The sequence below is a fragment of the Sphaerodactylus townsendi genome, linkage group LG11 (assembly GCF_021028975.2).
Source record: "Sphaerodactylus townsendi isolate TG3544 linkage group LG11, MPM_Stown_v2.3, whole genome shotgun sequence".
Lineage (NCBI taxonomy): Eukaryota > Metazoa > Chordata > Lepidosauria > Squamata > Sphaerodactylidae > Sphaerodactylus > Sphaerodactylus townsendi.
The window spans coordinates 26,921,350-26,940,441 of NC_059435.1; the positions used below are offsets into that span (position 1 = coordinate 26,921,350).

Below are 19,092 nucleotides of genomic sequence, written 5' to 3' on the forward strand. Positions count from 1 at the left end.
CATCTTAGAAATGGGAATGGGGATTTAGCTGGACTTCCTTCTTGGAATATTATCCTGAACTATATGTTTGTTTTGCTTTTATAATTTATATAGCGCTATAATTATGAGTGGCACTTTACAGAGTACAAGAAGACAAGTCTGTGCCCTAAAGAGTGTACAGTAACTAAGGAAATGGGGAAAGATAGAGATGGGAATAAATGGTAAAGGTCAGTTACCTGTTGCAACGGACATACACTTCACTTCCTATAACACCAAGGCAGGGAAACCACTGACTCAGATTTTTCCACCTTTTCACTTCAGAGACTGAGGTACCACTTATAATGGTAGCATAAGGTAGAAAGCACTTTCCCTCAGCCATGTCAACATACACCGGAAGGTGAAGGGATGCCTGTTGACTTTTACTTTCTTTTTTCCCTCTTAGACATTTCCCACACTTGGCACACTAAAATAAATATACTGGGGCAGATTTCAACTTGATCAAGAACACAGATTTATCAAACAGGCTGAGGAGATGATGAAGGAAACAATTTTTAAATTTGGAGATGGATGATTGAAGCAAACAAGGGCAGGAGGCAAGAGAAATATACACCAATTACACAAGAGAGCTTAGCACATAGTTTTGGTTTTCTTATGCACAGCACTTAAAGATTAGCTGATAGTTTCAGAGATATTTCATAAGATGTTTCACAGGTTGTACAGGTTCTTTATTTAGATGTTCTGGCTTATGGCTATTCGCTTACAGGGTCCTTACATAGGCTAGGTACATTTGCTCAGTACCCGCACACACTGCCGTCCAAGTTAGGTATAACCCTTAAAACAAAACAAAAACTCTTATTGTGGTAAACTTAAAGCAAATCCCTAAACACCAGACAAACTGATGTACTAGAACTCTCCACTCTCAAGGAGAAGTCCTTATTCTGGTTTATTGAGCCGTCACCTGGTCATTCAATAAACCCTGCCTACACCGTGTCTGTGTATGACTTCTAAGTTCCTCCTCCTTTTCTGCATCATACTGTTAACTGCCCAGTCAGAGTGCAGGAGGCCACAGCCAATCAGGTGGCTCCACTGTTCCCAAGCCTTCCCACCCCATTCTGAAAGGAAACAGTTTGCTTAAACAGAATTGCATTTTAAAATTACATTTTCCTTGCAATCCGTCACACCTCTATTCAGGATAAGAAGTTACATTGTGTGAGACTCTTTATGGAAGAGATGAGCTTTGAGAAAAGAATTCAAGGAAATGAATGTGGTTACCCTGATCTGCCCCACAGGGTTGTTGTGAGGATAAAATGAAGAAAATAACTTTCCTTCGCAAGTTGGTGGAATGGCACAATGAAAGTGTGATCAATAGCATTATATACATATCCAAGATGCATTTCAAGACACAAGGGAAACAAGGAAAAAAGTGGAGAGAAATCTGCAGACTGTTAAAGGCTGCGGAGCTTGAGGAACAAAGGTCGCGTGAGGAGATATAGAAGGATGTGGCAGCACACTAACTTTCATTACAGTTGCTCAGAGTCTAATTTGACTTGATTAGTGAACCTCATCTCTTGCAAAACGTTTAAGGACATACAGCAGAGCAGCCTATTGGAGGCTGGAGAATTTGGGTTGTGACCAGCATAGAAGAGGACTGACCCTCCATGCCATGCCCTAGCCTCCATACCATGAGCCAGATCTCAGTCAGGGTCCCTCTGCCATTGACATTTTCTCCTTCAAAAAAAAAATCTGCAGAAGATATTATTGTATCTCCCAGCATCACAACTAATTTTATCTTTAATCTTCAAAGGAGTTATCATCTTACATTGTCTCTTGCATATTTTCTGGTTCTCTTTGAACCATAGTGCAGTAGCAGAGCTGAAATTTGAAAAACAGAACTGAGTTTCGAACATGCGTACCACAATTTATTCTTGTACTTCTGTGTTCAGGTCAGTCATTGTTTATGCTGCTCTTTTATTATAGGCTATGCTTGAATAACTTTCATTTTTACTGTACAGTACTAGCTCTGTCTTAAAAAATATCCAGGCTAATAGATTTTGCTACTACCAGCACCTGTGTTTTTAATATATGAAGATTTCGCTAAAAATTCCCTTTAAAGTATATCTTGGTACCATGTTATGATTCCCCCCCCCCCCCCCGTGGAGAGCCAAGGGTTATTTTTTTAAGGAGACATATATATATATTTGCTGCATATCATGGAGTTCTGCATTTGTATGCTTTGTGATAGGATTCAGGCAGGCAAGGATTAAAATTCACCACACGTACTTGTAGTTAGGACTCACATCTGGATGGCAGTGTAGGAGCATATTGCTGAAAGCAAATAGTCTAGCAATTTTGATCGATAATAATGGAGTCTGAGAAAACACTGGAGGCATGAATAAGATTCCATTAATAACAAAAGAGGGAGAAAGAGATGTCTAGTGCAGTTCATTTAATGTAGAACTCTCCAGAGACTGAAGTGGGGATTATGCTTGCTGCCCTTCATATTCGACACAGGTCCAGAGGACGCTGATTGGGTGACTGGCATCTCTATAGCAGGCAATGCTCTTACTCAGAAACAAGAGTCTAATTATATCTTAATGATCTCTGCTGCAAATAGGAAAACAAAATCTTCAGCTCTGCGAATGGTTACCTCAGTACAGCTGCAAGACTGGAGAAATTTAAATTATCTTCTCCTCAATAATCTCAGGGGGATACATTGTGAAAAATGAGACTTGTTTATAGTAGAAAATTAAATTGCTGTAAAAGCTTATTTCAATAGATAGTAGAGGAACCATGATAAAATAATTTTGTAAAAATGGAAGTGAGAGCATGCTTAATGGGACATGATTAGATTTAATTTCCATGCTATCTCAATCATTAAGGTGCATTATCCTTCCTTACACCTAATTTACTTGCTTTATTGGAGTCTTGTGGAGTCACTTTTCCAAGAGACACGGAAACATATGTGGGGAAAGGAAAATGGTTAATAACACCATACTGATATTACTGCTTGGATACTTGGTCGTAAGCCGAAACCATTCCTATGTACAGTCATCTATATGCATGCATTCCACGGAACAAAGTGAAGTAGGTGCTGAAAAGAAAACTTCTATCATTTGCATTATCAATAGAGGTTGTCATTCAGCCGGGCCCTTTTTGTCTTGAGCTGGATGTGTCTTCCAGTGCTTCCAAAGTAATCATCAAGACACAGATTGCCTGCCCACCCCTAGACAAAAACCAATTACTTTCATTGATTATTTGTTTGTTTTACTGAAGACTTGCCATAGACTGAGGGCACACCTTTAAAAGATTAAAGTTGTGTAGGTAATTGTACCATCTTATGATCAATGTTCTATTTGCAGATCCTTCGTCTCAATTGGATGGGTCAGCCCAGTTTGTTGTGTTTATCATGATTCTTATTTTGTTGCCTCTGCCTTAAATAAGTTCCTTACCTGTTGCTTCAGTGTATCTGTTTTAGATGAGGAGTGGGACCTATGACACGCAAATAGTTTACATGTGTGTAATATTGATTAATTGCATCAACTTAGAAAAACAAAATTTGAAATTATTCTTCTGAGAAGGAAAAGTAACTACCAGCATTTTTTAAACCCCAGAGTTAAGTCACATTACAAGAATAAAAATAAAAGACATAAATCCTATCCATAGGCTATTGGGAATGCAATCGGCACATAAATATTCTAGCATTGTAAGACAGTTTAATAACAATTTCTAGTACCCCAAGCCATGAGATACTGTACAGAAATTGAAAATAAAAATTTCCCTGCCTATCAGTTTACATTCTAAATTTACATTCTAAGTTTACGTTCTAAATCAAAGACCAGATGCTTTAAGGAAGAAAAATCGATGGGGTCATAGTGAAAAATGTGCTGTAAAGAGGCACTTTAATAATAGATAATAAAGGAATTAGGTGTCAAATGGAAAGACATTCCAGTGGTGGGGAGCACCAAGGACAAAGGGGTGCAGGTGGGAGAAGATGGTCTTTGGTTTAACTAGAAAACTGATGCTTGTAACGTTTCAACTGGGTGTCCATGTTAGTCAGTAGTAGTAGAACAAAATATGAGTCCAGTATTGATTTATTATTTATTTATTTATAGACTTCTAGGCCGCCCATCCCAGAAGGTTTCAAGGCTGCGTACAGTCGATAAAACAATAACAGTAAAACACGTAAAACCACTGCAACCATAACGGTAGCATCTTAAAGAAAAAAAAACCTTTCCAGGGTGGTTGGCACCCTGTTTCACAGCTACAAATGGTTTAATATAGAGAATAAATAGCATAGGGGACAATAGGTCCTACACTGATGAAAACCAAATCTTATACCTTGATTTCTCCTCTGCTTCCAAACAGTGTCAGCAAGGTTTACTCTGTTTACTGACTTGACCATTGACCATTCTAATCACTGGATTTAAGTATCCTTAGATTTGGCTGACTTTACTATTAGAATATATGATACTATGTGTGATACTAATGATGTAATAATATAGTGTTAGGTCCACTACTGTATTAGTTATGGGTAGGACTTAATTGGCCAATTCAATGAAAGAAGTACCTTCAGAAAACAAGTTGACAGTATTTCTCCTTTAAATGCTCTTTGAGTTTAAAAAAACTGCAGTTCTACACAGTATGTATCCTACTGGGCTGCCACCAAAATAGACACCCCCTTATTGGCATCTTTTCCTCATCCGTATAATGTATCGAAGCATTTGTTCCATGTTATGTTATAATACTGTCACGCTGTATATTTCATCACCTTCTCTTTGGCTAGTGTGGTGAGAAAACCCCAAAGAACTATGTCTCGACATGAAGTCTGAGGAGAGGAGGAGAACCGTGGAAATGTCATTTTCAATAGCAGGCCTGTGTTACTCACAACACAGACTAGGACATGGGGACTTGCATTTATGTCCCCACTCTGCCATGAAGCGCACTGGATGATCTTGGCTAGTTACTAATTCTTAACCTAAGCTACCTCATAGGATTTTGTGGTGATAAAAGGGGATCCATGAATGCTGACCCCTCCTGCCCCTCAGGCAAGATACAAATCATATGTGGAATCATTGTAAAATAGATTTGCTAATGCTCTCATTTTAATTAAATGTAGATTTATTTAATGATATAAAATAGATAATACAAAGATCAGTTTATAAAGTGTCTGTGATATTGGCCCTGCTAGGTGTTTGGTAAAGTTACACCCAATCCAACATAACGCTTTGCTTCTGTCAAGAATTTCAGCAGACAGATAAATAACATTGATGCTTGCTTTATTACTTGTTTATTTTATTAATCATGTGAAAACTTTTTTATAAATAAGACATGACTACAATTTGCTATACATTCTTTCTAATTCATTGTATTTATAGAGGACTGTATGAATTGATTTTACATTAATTATCTTGTTTTGCCAACAAAGGTCATGTAGAAGTTCAGAGAGAGAGTTGCCCCAAGTAATTGAAATTTAACCACTGTAATTTCATTAAGTGGAATAAAATTACTGTGTGAAATGTCATGTCACATGGTGATTTGGTTACATTCCGCATTTCTGAAATTAACCACTGCAATCTCTTGAAGCAGTAGAGGACTCACGTTTTCATTATCTCAGAGAGTTAGATGGTTCGGTGTCACTGGTTTAAAATCTTCTAGTGTTGGATGAGCATTAAGTACTGATACACTAAAAATCACTGCATTGCAAGAATTGTAGAACATTTTAGCATTTATTCCACTCTATCTACCAGAGTAGTTTAAATGCCCAGGCATACCTTTTCCCATAATCCTTCATCCCTTAAAATATAAATTAAAAGTCTGTAGCCTTAAAAATGTAGTCGTTCTTGTGAGTTCTTTTCTGAAATTCCATCCCCTTTTTCTTTCCTTGTTATGCCCTTGGTATTTCATAGCTGGCCTGTTTAAGCATTGAAGCAATTAGTTTTGAGAAGGCTGATTCTTCAGGGTCCAGTGCTTTCTTGCCTTTCATTTGCTGAAGCTGTACATTTTAATGAAGTTGTTTCATCTGTGTTGCCAAACACTAGAATTTTGCTGCTTCAGTTCTAATTATCTCTGCTGGCAAATGCTATGTTTTATTAAAGCTGTCAAGAGCACTGTTCATTAAATGTCCACAGTCTGTGGTGTCGTACACATAAATTAGATCAGCTTTTCTCATTGACAGATTGTGTAGAACTTAAATACTTTCTACACAGGCCTTAAACATACAATATAACAGCCCCCAGTAATTTCATATGCATAGAAGAATCATAAACTTGACTTCATGAGACTTAAAGCTATTTTTCCATTAGGAATTAATAGGACAGTACTTTGACCATATTACCACCTCACATTTTGAGTGGGGATCCAGTTGCCACTGGATGAATGTGTACTGCTCTCAAAAACTTCACCGTTCCAGTTCTAGCTGGACAGATCCTGAATGTGTCTTAATAAAATAGGCTTCTCTCTGTTCACCTCAAATAGGAAGGCTCTGATGGAGCAATCTGGAACTTCCACAGTGCAACATCCATCTTACTATTAGATTGTTAATGCAATCTTAATATTAGCAACTGCATCTGTGCAATATTATTTCATTAGACAGCTGTATAATAGATGATTGATTTCTGTTATGAGAAATATGGTTGCACTAACTGCTGTTAATCTTGGGAAAGAACTTTAATGCTGAAAAGATTTTTCCCCATCATACCAATACATTAAAAGTTGAATTTTATTATCAGATTTCTACATCAAGTATATGATGCATTGGACAGAACGACAGATTTATTACACTGAACTGAAAGTATTTGATGCAGTCTCATCTGTCATTTTCATCTTGGTGATTTTTTTTCCTGCTAGCTTTAGTAGTTGTGTATAAGAAAGAACGTGGTTTGTTAACAATAGTTTTGAAATAATCTACATGCTTTTTGCCCTCATATTTATTAACCGGTATGATCTTGTCAGAGCTCAGAAGCTAAGTGGAGTCAGCCCTGATTATTATTTGGATGGGCAACCTCCGAAGAACTCCAGGGGCATGATGCAGAGGCAGGCAACAGCAAATCAGCTCCAAATATGAAACCCCTACAGGTCACCATAAATCCTGTAGGGTCACCCATAAATCAGCGGAGACTTGATGGAACAAAAAAAAAGGATTTTTAAAACTCTGTAAAAATATTATCTGGAGTTGGAGTATCGGAGATGCAACTGCTTGACAAACATCTTCTGGTTTTGTTCTGTAGCTTAAGGCATTGCGTACACATCACAATTTTAATTTTTTTTTCAAATTTTGTTTTATTTTGCTACTGCCTCAGCAGAGCCTGGTCAGATCCTACAAACAATTGTCTTGTTGGCCTTTTCACTATGGAGGCTTGGACTAACAGGTTTTCTGATGGGATTCTTCCCATGATGGGATTCCCCACATGAGTTTCACGGGCCCCCACTTATAGTATTTATTTCATATATTAATATCAACCCAGAACCATATATGGATTTAAGACAAAGCTAGAACTTTTCAATAGTATAATTTGATTTAGGATCTAGTGTACGTTAGCATGGAATATGTTATTTTGGTCAATAAAAATGAGATGTATCAAACGTTAAAATGTGACTAAGTGATTTTCAGTGTTGAATGAAATTAGAACTTCTTCCCCCCTGCCCACCCCCCCATTAAATTTTAGACATTGTTTGACCATTGTTAGACATTGTTTGACCAATTTTAGACATTGTTGTTGTTGCATTGGTGGAACGTCTAATAAGCTTTTGAAAATGCGACTGCTGCTATAGGTGTTAAGTTTAATGTTATATGACAAATAAGTTAATCCTTTAAAAAACTGTTGGTAAAATCAGTCCCTACAATCCCAGTACTTCTCATCCTGTACCACTAGATAAACCATTTTGCCCTTTTTTCATTATTTATTTATTTGCTAAGTGGAGTTTCATGGGTAAATTGAAATTGGTTTCTTATGGAATTACTAAAGAATTATTATTTCATGAAGTTTGTGCGAACTGGAGTTCATCAGATATAAAAAGTGTGTCTTTTATTGACATTTCTATTTTTGTGTGTAAATACATAATTACAAAATTAGACACGTGGCTATAGAGATAAATATGTAGAGGAACAGATTATGCAAACTGAGTAGATGAGGACAGCATTTTTGATATGGTCAGCGTGGCTGGAAAAAATTTGAGAAAAGTTCCTCCAGCTTTTCAAAATGATGAAGATGTATACAGATACCTGGACCCAACCTTGATATCAGGACTTACAAATTAAACAATTGCTTTAATACTGAATGAGTATTTCTAATTCCTGCCCAGAGCTCTGCAGCAATACCTGATGCTGTGATGCATCAATAGCAAAAGTTACCATCCTTTTTTTTGGCCCCTTCCGCACACGCAAAATAATGTGTTTTCAAACCACTTTCATGACTGTTTGCAAGTAAATTTTACCATTCCGCACAGCTTCAAAGAGCATTGAAAGCAGTTTGAAAGTGCATTGTTCTGCATGTGCGGAATGAGCTTTTGTTGTTGAACTGTGGGCAAAATTAGATTTATATCAAAAGTGGTATACATCCTTTCTCCCAAGTAGAAACTTAAATTGGGTTTTTTTGGTTAGGTAACATGCTTGTTTTCTGATTGCTTGGAAAGAAAGTTCTTATGCAAATGTATTTTATTACAGGAGCATCATGGGACATTGCTTGGAAATACAATACAAAGTTCTGTTGCGGTCTTAAACAATCTGGTTTCACATAAAAGTACAAACATGGCATTACTTTATGAACAAGGTAAGTATTTCCAGCACTTGGTACTTAACTATGAATACTTGGCATTGTGCTTCTTCTGACACTTCATAGTTTGAATCTAAAATGTCTTAGAAGAAGCAACAATTTCTAGATGGCTACAGTAGGTTTCCACTGCAAACATTAGTTTACATAGTGATGTTGTTGAATGTTCTAATCAAGGAATAATTTGTAAGTCAGGAAAATGCATTTGCAGCATTACTCCTCAAATGCAATCATCTATGATGTCATATCACTAAGCCTGAATATAATAACTTTGTCAAAAAATGAATCTTTTGAAACATGCCATCCTATTTACCTAATTCCAATTCCAATTTTCATTGGTTAAGATCATGGTGTTATTAAATCATTGCTGTATTAGGTCATATTTGTTTTTCTCAGATTACTGTAATATACTTAAATTACCACTGTAATTTAGTGAACAAAATTATTTTTGTAATTTGTCATCTATGGTGGTTTTTGTGGCCACAAGCCTACTGTTCATTGTACCAAAAGGTTCAGTGCTTCCCTAAATTGTCCCCCTGTATTTCAAATATATTTGGTTCATTTATTTTATTTGTATACCTCCTCTTGTCTGCAGTTTCCTTTCTGTTAATTCTTCAACTTCTGATGGTGTTTAGAAACATTGTTGTTAACATTTAGAGTATGCAGGCTGAGAGAAAACAAATCTCAATAGGAGTAGTATGCAAGGCAGTAGTGCCAAAGTCACCTTGAATTAAGGGTCTTTCAGATGTAGTTTGTGTGTGGGAGCATCATTGAATCAGCCAGTCCCCCCACAAAGCAGAGGGGTAGCTTCAAGGGGCCGGGGGGCTGCACAACGTACCAGGCATGCTCCCCGTGGGGTGTGGCGAGGGCGTTCCAGGGGCATGGCAGGGGCGGGATGGGGTGTTCTGGGGCAAGACAGGTGAACCGGCTGCTTTCCCCCCTTGCTACGCCTCTGCCTGAAAGTGCTTACAATGTATAGACATCACTTTGCTCCCCTGACTTTCCAAGGATATTAGCTTTATTCAGCTTTTCTAAAAATTTTCAGGTTTTAAAAATCCAAACCCAAACTTTACCAAGCATAATTGTTCGTCCTCAACCCTAACTTTGACTACTCTGAAATTTGTCAAACCTAAAGATTACCGAAACACTTATGAGAAGTATGAAATCACGTTAATAATATTAATACTGTAAACCAATTTAGGATTTTTTTAAAAAAAAATAAGGGTTTCCTTGTAATGTTGAAAAAACGTATAAGATAAAAATGTAATAAGAAGTTTTCTTTTACTTTTAGACAGAAAGGCTATCTATAATATTTTCATTTTGAATCAGTATTAAACACATTAACTCACTACAAGTAACTATAAATAACTTCCTTAATTTGTTGAATAAAATTTGCAGGCCTAATTAGAAGAAGTGCTATCAAAGCAGGAAAATCGTAAGTTATGGATACTGTGAAGTCACGCATAATGTCAGTAACGAATTACAGTTGAGGTAGAATCAGTACTGGATCATAGGCAGATGAAAGTGTGATCCTCCAGATTCCAGGTGACAATAAAATAGAACTAAGACTTGCTCAGAGGCGGAAACACAAAACCAAATTTATTCAGCAAACAGTTAAAATCTTTTAATAGCTTAACTGTTCTTGCTTAGTTAAGAAAACAATGCCAGCTTGAAATCTGGGCATTATTTAAGCATCCCGAGTCCTAAAGATATTCATTCCAAAAACACAACGGCTTGATGTAAGAGTCATAACAGCTACAATTTATTCTAAAGCTGTGTTTTTTATGATGATGAATTAAAGAGTGCCAAGAGTATTTGATTCTCTGTCAGTATCTCTACCAGATACCAGAGGATGTTTTCCTACATCTGGAATTTGTAATAAAAAATTATTTTAAAAAATATAAACAGAATAGGAAAGGGGAAGAAAATAGAAACCATATCACAACAACAATTACAATTACATCCAAAGAAAAAGAGAAAAAAAAGAAGAATACAGCATAATAAACAATGTCCCATTCCGCACAAAACTAATAAAACATCTTGCAGATGTTTTAAGAAGACAGAGCTGTCACCACAACTGCTTCTTGCCATCCAGCTTACTGTCTTCCTACTCGTCCCTTCTCCCTTTCCTTGTCTCCTCCCTCATTCTAAGCCTACTGCACTCTTCAAGAAATTGGGCCTTATCCCTGGAAGAAATCCATGCACAGGTACACACGTGACAGACAGATAAAGAAAACAGGCACACAGACTTAGAAGTAAGCTGGGAGAGGGAGAAACCCCCTTCCCCAGCTGCACATTATGTTGCAAAGAGCCGCATGCGGCCCATGAACCGCAGTTTGGACACCCCTGCTGTATACTGTAGAGCAACATATTCAAAAATTACTGCCAAAGAAAGCATGAACAAGCTGTTCGCGGTATCTGGTGTATCTTGAACATTTAAAATAAAAACAACATTCCAGGACATAATCATCAATGGACATAATCATCAAATGATTTAATTCCAAACAGTGAAGTTGCACCCTATATATTCTGTTATTTTAAATCTCCTAATGGCAACTTCCAGTCAAAGTAGTTGGTCCTCAGCTGTCAATAACCTGCAAAGAATACTCCAAAATGCATGCTTATAGGTAGTATTAGATCCCATATTAAGAGAAAACAGTAAGCATTTAGTGCATGGATAGTTATTAAAAAGAGGATTATGTCTGCAATAAAACTTTGGAGAAGATACTTAGTGGCTCATTTATACCTTATGAAAGCAAGATAATACTAGTCAACCTTCACGGGTGAGGAGCTCTGTTCATCTTGTAGTCCACTGCTTTCACTTTTAGTCAAATGTCAAGAGATTAATTAGATTTCAAATGTCTTTGTGCCTGTCGTATTGTTAAAGTCTGTTAAATCTTGCATCCTTAAAGTGACTCCTCTGAGAGCAGCAATCCAGCATTAAAGCTTTTAATCAAAAAAGGTCATGTGTCAGCTTTTTATATTTTTAATGTATAATGGGCAATTTTCAAAAGGTTCCAAGAGCTTGATAAGCCCCAGAGGGAGCACCACATACCTAAATGCTTGCAGGACCCTTCCTGTACTTATAAGTAATTGTACCAGAAGTGCAGTACCCAGAGCCAACTTTATTTTCTCTTGTCACCTTTTAACCAACTCCTGCATTACTCTGGCATTATAGAATGTCTCTATGATCCCTGGTGAGCTCCTCTTACTTTCCATTTCCATTTCCTTTCCTTGCTTTCCTTTATATGCAGCGTTACCTTCAAAACATGCATAATTATTTTTCTGTTTCATACGTTGTGCAGTGATGTAAGAAGATAACTAAGTAAGTTATTCACATAGTTTTCTTGTTAGGAGCAACTAGTAAATAGTTCATAGTAGGTGGAAAGTCAGTTGAGTTACGGATAGAGATATGCACCTGAAACAAAAGGTATTTTTCAGATTTGGGTTTGTGGAAGGACAAAAATACCAGTAATTAATGGTATTTGGGTTCCCTGGTAGTGATTCAGAATTGAGTTTCTCCAGGATTTTGGTCTTATTTGGGTTCCATTATTCCCTCGGGGGTTTGAGAGGATGGACTGGAGTGGTGGATCAGAGAGGACCTGGCGAGCAGGGACCTGGCTTACAGTAATTTAAATTCCAAAGAAGAAGGAGAAGAAGGAGGAGGAGGAGGAGGAGGAGGAGGAGGGAAGTTTGGATTTATATCCCCCCTTTCTCTCCTGCAGGAGACTCAAAGGGGCTTACAATCTCCTTGCCCTTCCCCCCTCACAACAAACACCCTGTGAGGTAGGTGGGACTGAGAGAGCTCCGAGAAGCTGTGACTCGCCCAAGGTCACCCAGCTGGCGTGTGTGGGAGTGCACAGGCTAATCTGAATTCCCCAGATAAGCCTCCACAGCTCAGGTGGCAGAGCGGAGAATCAAACCCAGTTCCTCCAGATTAGATACACGAGCTCTTAACCTCCTACGCCACTGCTGCTATATTATTTATTTTAAAATTTGACTCGTTGACCATATGAATGCCCAGGTTCTTACTTTCAAAACCATTAATAGCAGATAAGGCAGAAAGTGACTATTGACCTGTAGGATTACCTCCGTCAAGGTTTCCAGCACCGTGTGGAATGCTGTCTAAGTGATATCCAGGATGCAAGAATGTTAGGGCAGTTAGAACAGAAATTTACAATAAAAAGATTCCTGTGTGAATGTGTGTGTCTGCCCGTGTCATGGGCGTGGACTTGCCATGCTGCTTATGTGAGATAAGAAGGCCCCAGGGGCATGACCAGTATTGCTTCTATGTGGCAAAGAGCTATCAGGAGTGTCCATGGTGAAAAAAACATCCAATATCAGACAAGAGGAAATTCTATTTTTCTGCGTGAGGTCATTTTGAATGCTTCACTGTTACTGAATTATAGTAATTACAAATGATACATTAGAATCGAATGATCACTATGTAGCTTGTCAGATACAATTAGATAACTCTCAAAGCTGCTGAAGAGTAAAATTCAAATTGCGGCTCTATGGTCATCCAGTATACTCCTTTGTTAACACCTGGCAGACAGTAGTCATAGTAATCTCTATCAAAAAGGAATTCTAAATCCAAGATCAATGTGTGATAAAGCAAATAAGAACTTTAAAGAAGAAAAGTGCTCAGCACTGTAAAATTTTAGAACCATTACATTGCAATCCTATACAGAGTTTCTCCAATCTAAACCTGTTGAAATCAGTGGATTTAAGATTGGTGTCGTTCTACATATTCTTAATTACAGGCCTAATATCAATATTCTCCACAGTTGGCTCCACTGGAATTAACACATTTCAGTTATTTACACCTGAAAAACTATCCCTTTGAAGGAACAGTTCAGTTTCCTAAGCAAAGGCATTTGCATTCATTCTTGAACGTTTATTATTTGGATTCCATTTTACTCTATGGTTTGTTCATCAGGATGGTCCCAGTTCAGTTGCATATGAGTACTGCATATGTGCAGGCCTGTTACAGGAGAAGCTTCTAGAACTCTTTAAATGCTCTTCAGGCACGTCCCAACCCCCAGGGTGTGCCTCAATTTCCTGCCCCTTCTCCAAGGGAGGGGGAGTGCCTTCTCTGAGTTCTCTGCTGCTGCAGAGAGTATAGCATTGCTGAGATTTAATTTCTGTTTTCTTTGGTCAGAGATTCTATTGTTGCAATTTGAAAAACTAATAATAATAAATATAATAATGAACAAAAATACAAAAAAAATGGACATTTTCCCCCTGAACATATAATTTTCATTTAAATTTTTTAAAAGATAAACAAACAAAAATGGCACATGGGGGAAAGGCAGGGCTCCCGATTTCTTCTATGCCAAGTATAAACACAATAAAACATTTACCACTAGCTCCCTAGTTACAATTATGAAATTATAGTTCAATTAAACTTGTAATTACTAATTATTCTCTTAGTCTTCAAATCCTGAAATCATCAGTTCATTTTTTTTCTATTTTAAGCAGAAAATCTATCAGGGGTTTTCAGTTATCAATAAACATCAATAATCAATAAGTTCTTTTCTCTAATCAAAGAAGGAAGCTTAGCCATCTCAACCAATTGCACTATGAGGAGAGAGGGGAAAGGAGTTTGTAAGCCTCTTTGTGTCTCCTTAGAGGAGAGAATGGGGCAGGGAATATAATATCCAAACTCTTCTTCTTCTCTCTGTTACACTCGGGGGTATGATTTGTAACACTGGATTTACTAGATGAATATTTCCATGTCAAGATAAAGCTAGATCACCACAATACCTGTGCTTCTAATGCACAGGTGTTCCTCTAAGCATCTTGCTTCAGCCCCCAGTCAAAGCAGTAGTAGTAGCTTACCTGCAGAAAGGGGAGACAAGATAAACTCATACCTGGTTTGTCATAGCCAGTTTGAATTTAAAGCTCCTGAAACAGGCACAAAGGGCACACTTCATAGGTGCCATTCTAGATTCTACCCTAGCCAGGGCCTTTCCACCACCAGAACAAATCCTGGCAGTCAGACTGTATATTCTAATGCCAAAGGTCAAGCATTCAACATGCCTCCTGCTCCAAAAATTACTAGGATTAATTGCTCCTCCACCTTCTTGGTTCCACATGCAAGGTTACATATGCACTCACTCCAGTCGTGGTTCATCAGAACCTTAACTCTGCTCCACCACCTCCAATCTGAACAACTGAACATCCCAAAATAATGGAGTTTTTGAACTGGTAGACACTAACTGTCAACCTCCCATTTCACCCCACCATAACACAGATTATGCTAAGCACAGATACCTTCCTTTCAATCTGGGGTGCACAAATGGGGAGAGTCTCAGCGGGCTATGTTCCCCCCCCCAAGAAAATTCTCCTGTACATCAGTGTGCTGCTACTCAAAGTGATGTACAACTGTCTGCTCATCTTACACAAACATGTCTGTTGCTAAAGTACCAAATAGCTATAGACAATGTAACAACCATATACCATATAGATAGGGCCCCACATCCCCCCAATTGTTATGCCTGGTATTTACATTGGTTTGGGAATGGGGAACTCACTACAAGGCTTCCATTGAGGCCATTCATGTAGCAGGGGTCAACAAGAGTTAGCGGACTTCTTCAGTCACATCCTAGGCTCAGCTAGATTTTCCATTCCTGGGTAACACCCACCGTAGACATTTGCCACCAATCAGAATGAGAAATGCAAATCCTTCTGCTCCCACGCTCCATCCCCTTGATATCATGCGACAAAAGGTGGAAACGGCATGGAGGAGGTGACGGAGCACCTCTAGGCATCTTGAGCTTTAAACGGCTTTATCTGCAGCAGGCCTGCACATGCGCCATACCTAGGTGGCTACTCAGTGAACAACAGTTGCAAGTAAATGCAGCCCTGTTTTTTTGCCTCTACACCCTGGCTAAAAGAATATCGGGGGGATTTTCACTTGCAAATACAGAACATTAGTCAAAATCTGATCTGCCACAGTGGTTCTTTCCCTTTCTTATCTGTATATTAAAAGTTGGCTCTTCTCATTTCCATGTTGAGGGGAAACATAACTCATTTATTACCTGTATTAATTTTCTCCATCTTACAAGCCTTTCTCCTGCCGGGAAAGGGCAGGGTTTAAATAAAATCAAATAAATAAATAATAAAGTGCTTCAAATATTGGATTTCCTCCCTACCTGTATATTGTCAGAGTAGTATATTTCATGCATGCCATGCTCTGCTTGTGACATATGCTGGTTTTTGACAATATGTTTGTGAAATATTTTTCTTCATTGCTGGCAGAGACACTTCTGCTATATACATTATATACAGACCAAAAATCAATAAAATATCCAGTTGGTGTCCACATTTTCACTTGTTAAGACTTCTATCAGAAAACAATGTTGTACTTTTTAAAATTAAAATAAAGTTACATTTGAAGGGTACGTAGTATTCTTGGGTGTGTGTTTAATGCAACGTGATGGATATGTTTCTTCTGTGCGCTATGCATAAACCAGCATTTTTTTCATAGAGCAGAGTGGTAGAGCATATGGAATAAGAGTTATTTCCACTTTCCCTTCATCATCTTCCTCTATCACCGTGGTGGCGAACCTTTGGTACTCCAGATGTTATGGACTACAATTCCCATCAGCCCCTGCCAATTGGCCATGCTGGCAGGTGCTGATGGGAATTGTAGTCCATAACATCTGGAGTGCCAAAGGTTCGCCACCACTGCTCTATCACAGTCTGGGCCATCTGAGGGCTTGAGTCTGTGGGTTGCTGCCTGCTTTGTTTTGAGGCAGTGGAAGAGTAGCACTGACCTCTGGAGGTCAATCAGCATTTCAACCCCCTAATAGTTTTCTGCATAGTTGAGAGTTTCCATAGTTGGTAGAGAGGTATTGTTACCCCATGCCCATTCTTCTCTTCCCTCCAAAGGGAAGTATTCACACGTAGCACCTCTATCTGCTTTTCAAATAGAGGGAGACGTGTTGTTGCATGTTACAGAATTGAATGCATGCCAACTGGTTTGCAGTGGGCCATCAAAATGGTTTAATGGTCGGGCCAATTAAAGTAGAACGGCCTTCTTGGAGTAAAATAGTCTCAACTCTATCCCTTTGCTTTCCCCCTCTCCCCCACATTTATTTTTATATTCTTTTAGAATATAACAGTGCAGTCTGGTGCACAGTTATTCCAGTACAAGCCCATTCACTTTAATAAGTTTAGACTGAAATACCAGGGCCACTGTGCAGAGGAAGGCAATGGCAAACCATCTCTGTTAGTCTCTTGCCTTGAAAACCCTACTGTGTTGTCACACGTCGTCTGCAATTTGACAGCATTTTGCACATAGGGTGGAATAACTCTCCAGAGGACTGCACTGTTCAAGGTCTAATAATATCCAGCCTGTAATATATGAACTATTTGTATTACTAGATGGGAGTTTTCAGCCCATTGTGATTATATAATCATTCTCCACTAGTAGCAAAGCCATTGCAGGAGAGGGGGGTGCAATGGGCCCTAGCAAAGGGTGGGGGAGCAAGCATTTCCCCCTGCAATGGGAGGGGATGGAATTTCACCTACTGCTCACCCATTGGTAGGCAACTTTCCCTTCCCTTCCCTGTTTGTATTCCCTCCCCTTCTTTGTTTGCACCCACCCCAACAGGCTGCCCTGGCTGTTCTGCAGGCCCAGAGAAGCCCTGCTGCCTCCCTGCCCCCATCAGGCTGCCTTGGTGCCCACTGCTCTGCAGGCCCGCAAAAGTCGTTCTGGCTCCCCTCCCAAGTCAAGCAACCCCATTCCACCCCACCCCAAGGCTCACCTTTCCAGCCTCCCCCACATCAGTACTCACCTGCCAACTCCCCCCCTCCCCATTCCATCCCCCCCTCAGCCCAGGTTTCATAGTCGTAACATTCCATAGCTTATCCATTTATTGGTTAGGATGGTTTATAGTCACTCTTCTGCTTTTGTTCTAGCCTCCTTTTGTCTTCTGTGTACATCCCCCAGCTGAAACTCACCTAATTCTTTTGGAAAACAATGCTTTAGTCAGGGATGAACAAGATATTTTAAGATAATGGGAGAGGTGGGGCCACTGAGGAGATTGAGGAGACAAAATGGAGACAGCTGTAATGGCAACAGTGTAAAGCAACACCAGCTCCAAAAGAGTGGCAGAATCTATGAAACAAGCCCACCCTGCACTGACATTCAAACAACTGTTGTGGCTATCCTGACACTCTTTTACCTGGATTTATTAACAATCCAAATTAAACTCTGGCTAGGCCACAGAGCAGTTAGAAAGTGCAAAAAGAGCCTAAGCATAGCCAGCAAAGGGTTTATTTCTGCAGTTTTTCAGTTTTCATTTTTTATCCCTGTGTTTAATTTGTTTGTCTCTACAAGTGTGTAGTTGGATCCATAGAAGAACGGGGGGTTGGTTTATTTTTCTGCCTCTGCGTTATCTTATAAATTAAACCCTCCTCCCACCCACTTGCACACTACCAGCAACTTTGGGGGAAAAAACAGTGGTGCTTTGGAATCTTCCTGGCATGGAGCTTCCTGATTTTTGTAATCTGGACCTTCTAATGGATTTCATTTTAAACCAATAGGATAATAAATGTGTTCTGGGGTAGATTTTTACCCACAAGGCAATTGTGTAACTTGTCTGAAGGTGACATATATGTGCTGTCACAACTTCCTTATAATTCAAGCATGGAAAATATATTTAGAAGCAACTTTGGTCCTAATTTTGATTTAGGTAAGCTACAAATGCAAGTGTTGAATCTCATTTCATCTATAGCAATTTAGTTGGGAAGACCTGCGCTGAGGTCTTTTGCTAATATTTTGTATATCGTAGCATATATATCACTGAAGTCATAAAATAATTAAAACTCAGTAAAGCTTTCAAATTAATTTTATGATGCAGGATATTTTATTTTTTTTATTGCCTGTTTTCTGCTGATGTCTGCAAAACAGCACTTCTTACAAACTGCATTGGGTAGTTTGATAGAAGCGAAGTAAACTGTTCCCTTCTGTTCAAGTATCCGGTGCTGTCTGTTTATAGACAAATACTGGAAAGGCAAGTATTGAAGTGTGTTTTTCAGATGAGTCCCAAACAATTGTACCTTTTAAGAAACATATCTGACGGTTATACCACAACAACATCTGATATTGATTCATATCTACATACTTGAAAGATTCAGATCAAATAGCAGCTCACAATCATTGCCACAGTAGGTTCTAAATTCAGCAAAGAATTTTAAAGAAAGAAAAATATGGCACATGAACTGGGAAAAAGGAATTATGAAGACCAATAAGTGGTTATATTGCAATAATCACTTGTAGCTCATCTAGTTGAAAGCCAAGTGAAGTCCTGTAAGTTATTTTAATTTTCAGTAA

General features: G+C 38.6%; 1 protein-coding gene across 4 annotated transcripts in view; it reads left to right on the forward strand.

Annotated features, from left to right (window-relative positions):
• Positions 1-19,092, forward strand: part of ULK4 (unc-51 like kinase 4) — a 221,534-nt gene that overhangs the window by 95,068 nt on the left and 107,374 nt on the right. For all 4 annotated transcript variants that reach the window (XM_048511796.1, XM_048511794.1, XM_048511797.1 and 1 more), the window contains one exon: positions 8,642-8,747. In XM_048511796.1, coding sequence (XP_048367753.1) covers positions 8,642-8,747 — 106 coding nt within the window. The remainder of the gene's footprint in view (positions 1-8,641; positions 8,748-19,092) is intronic.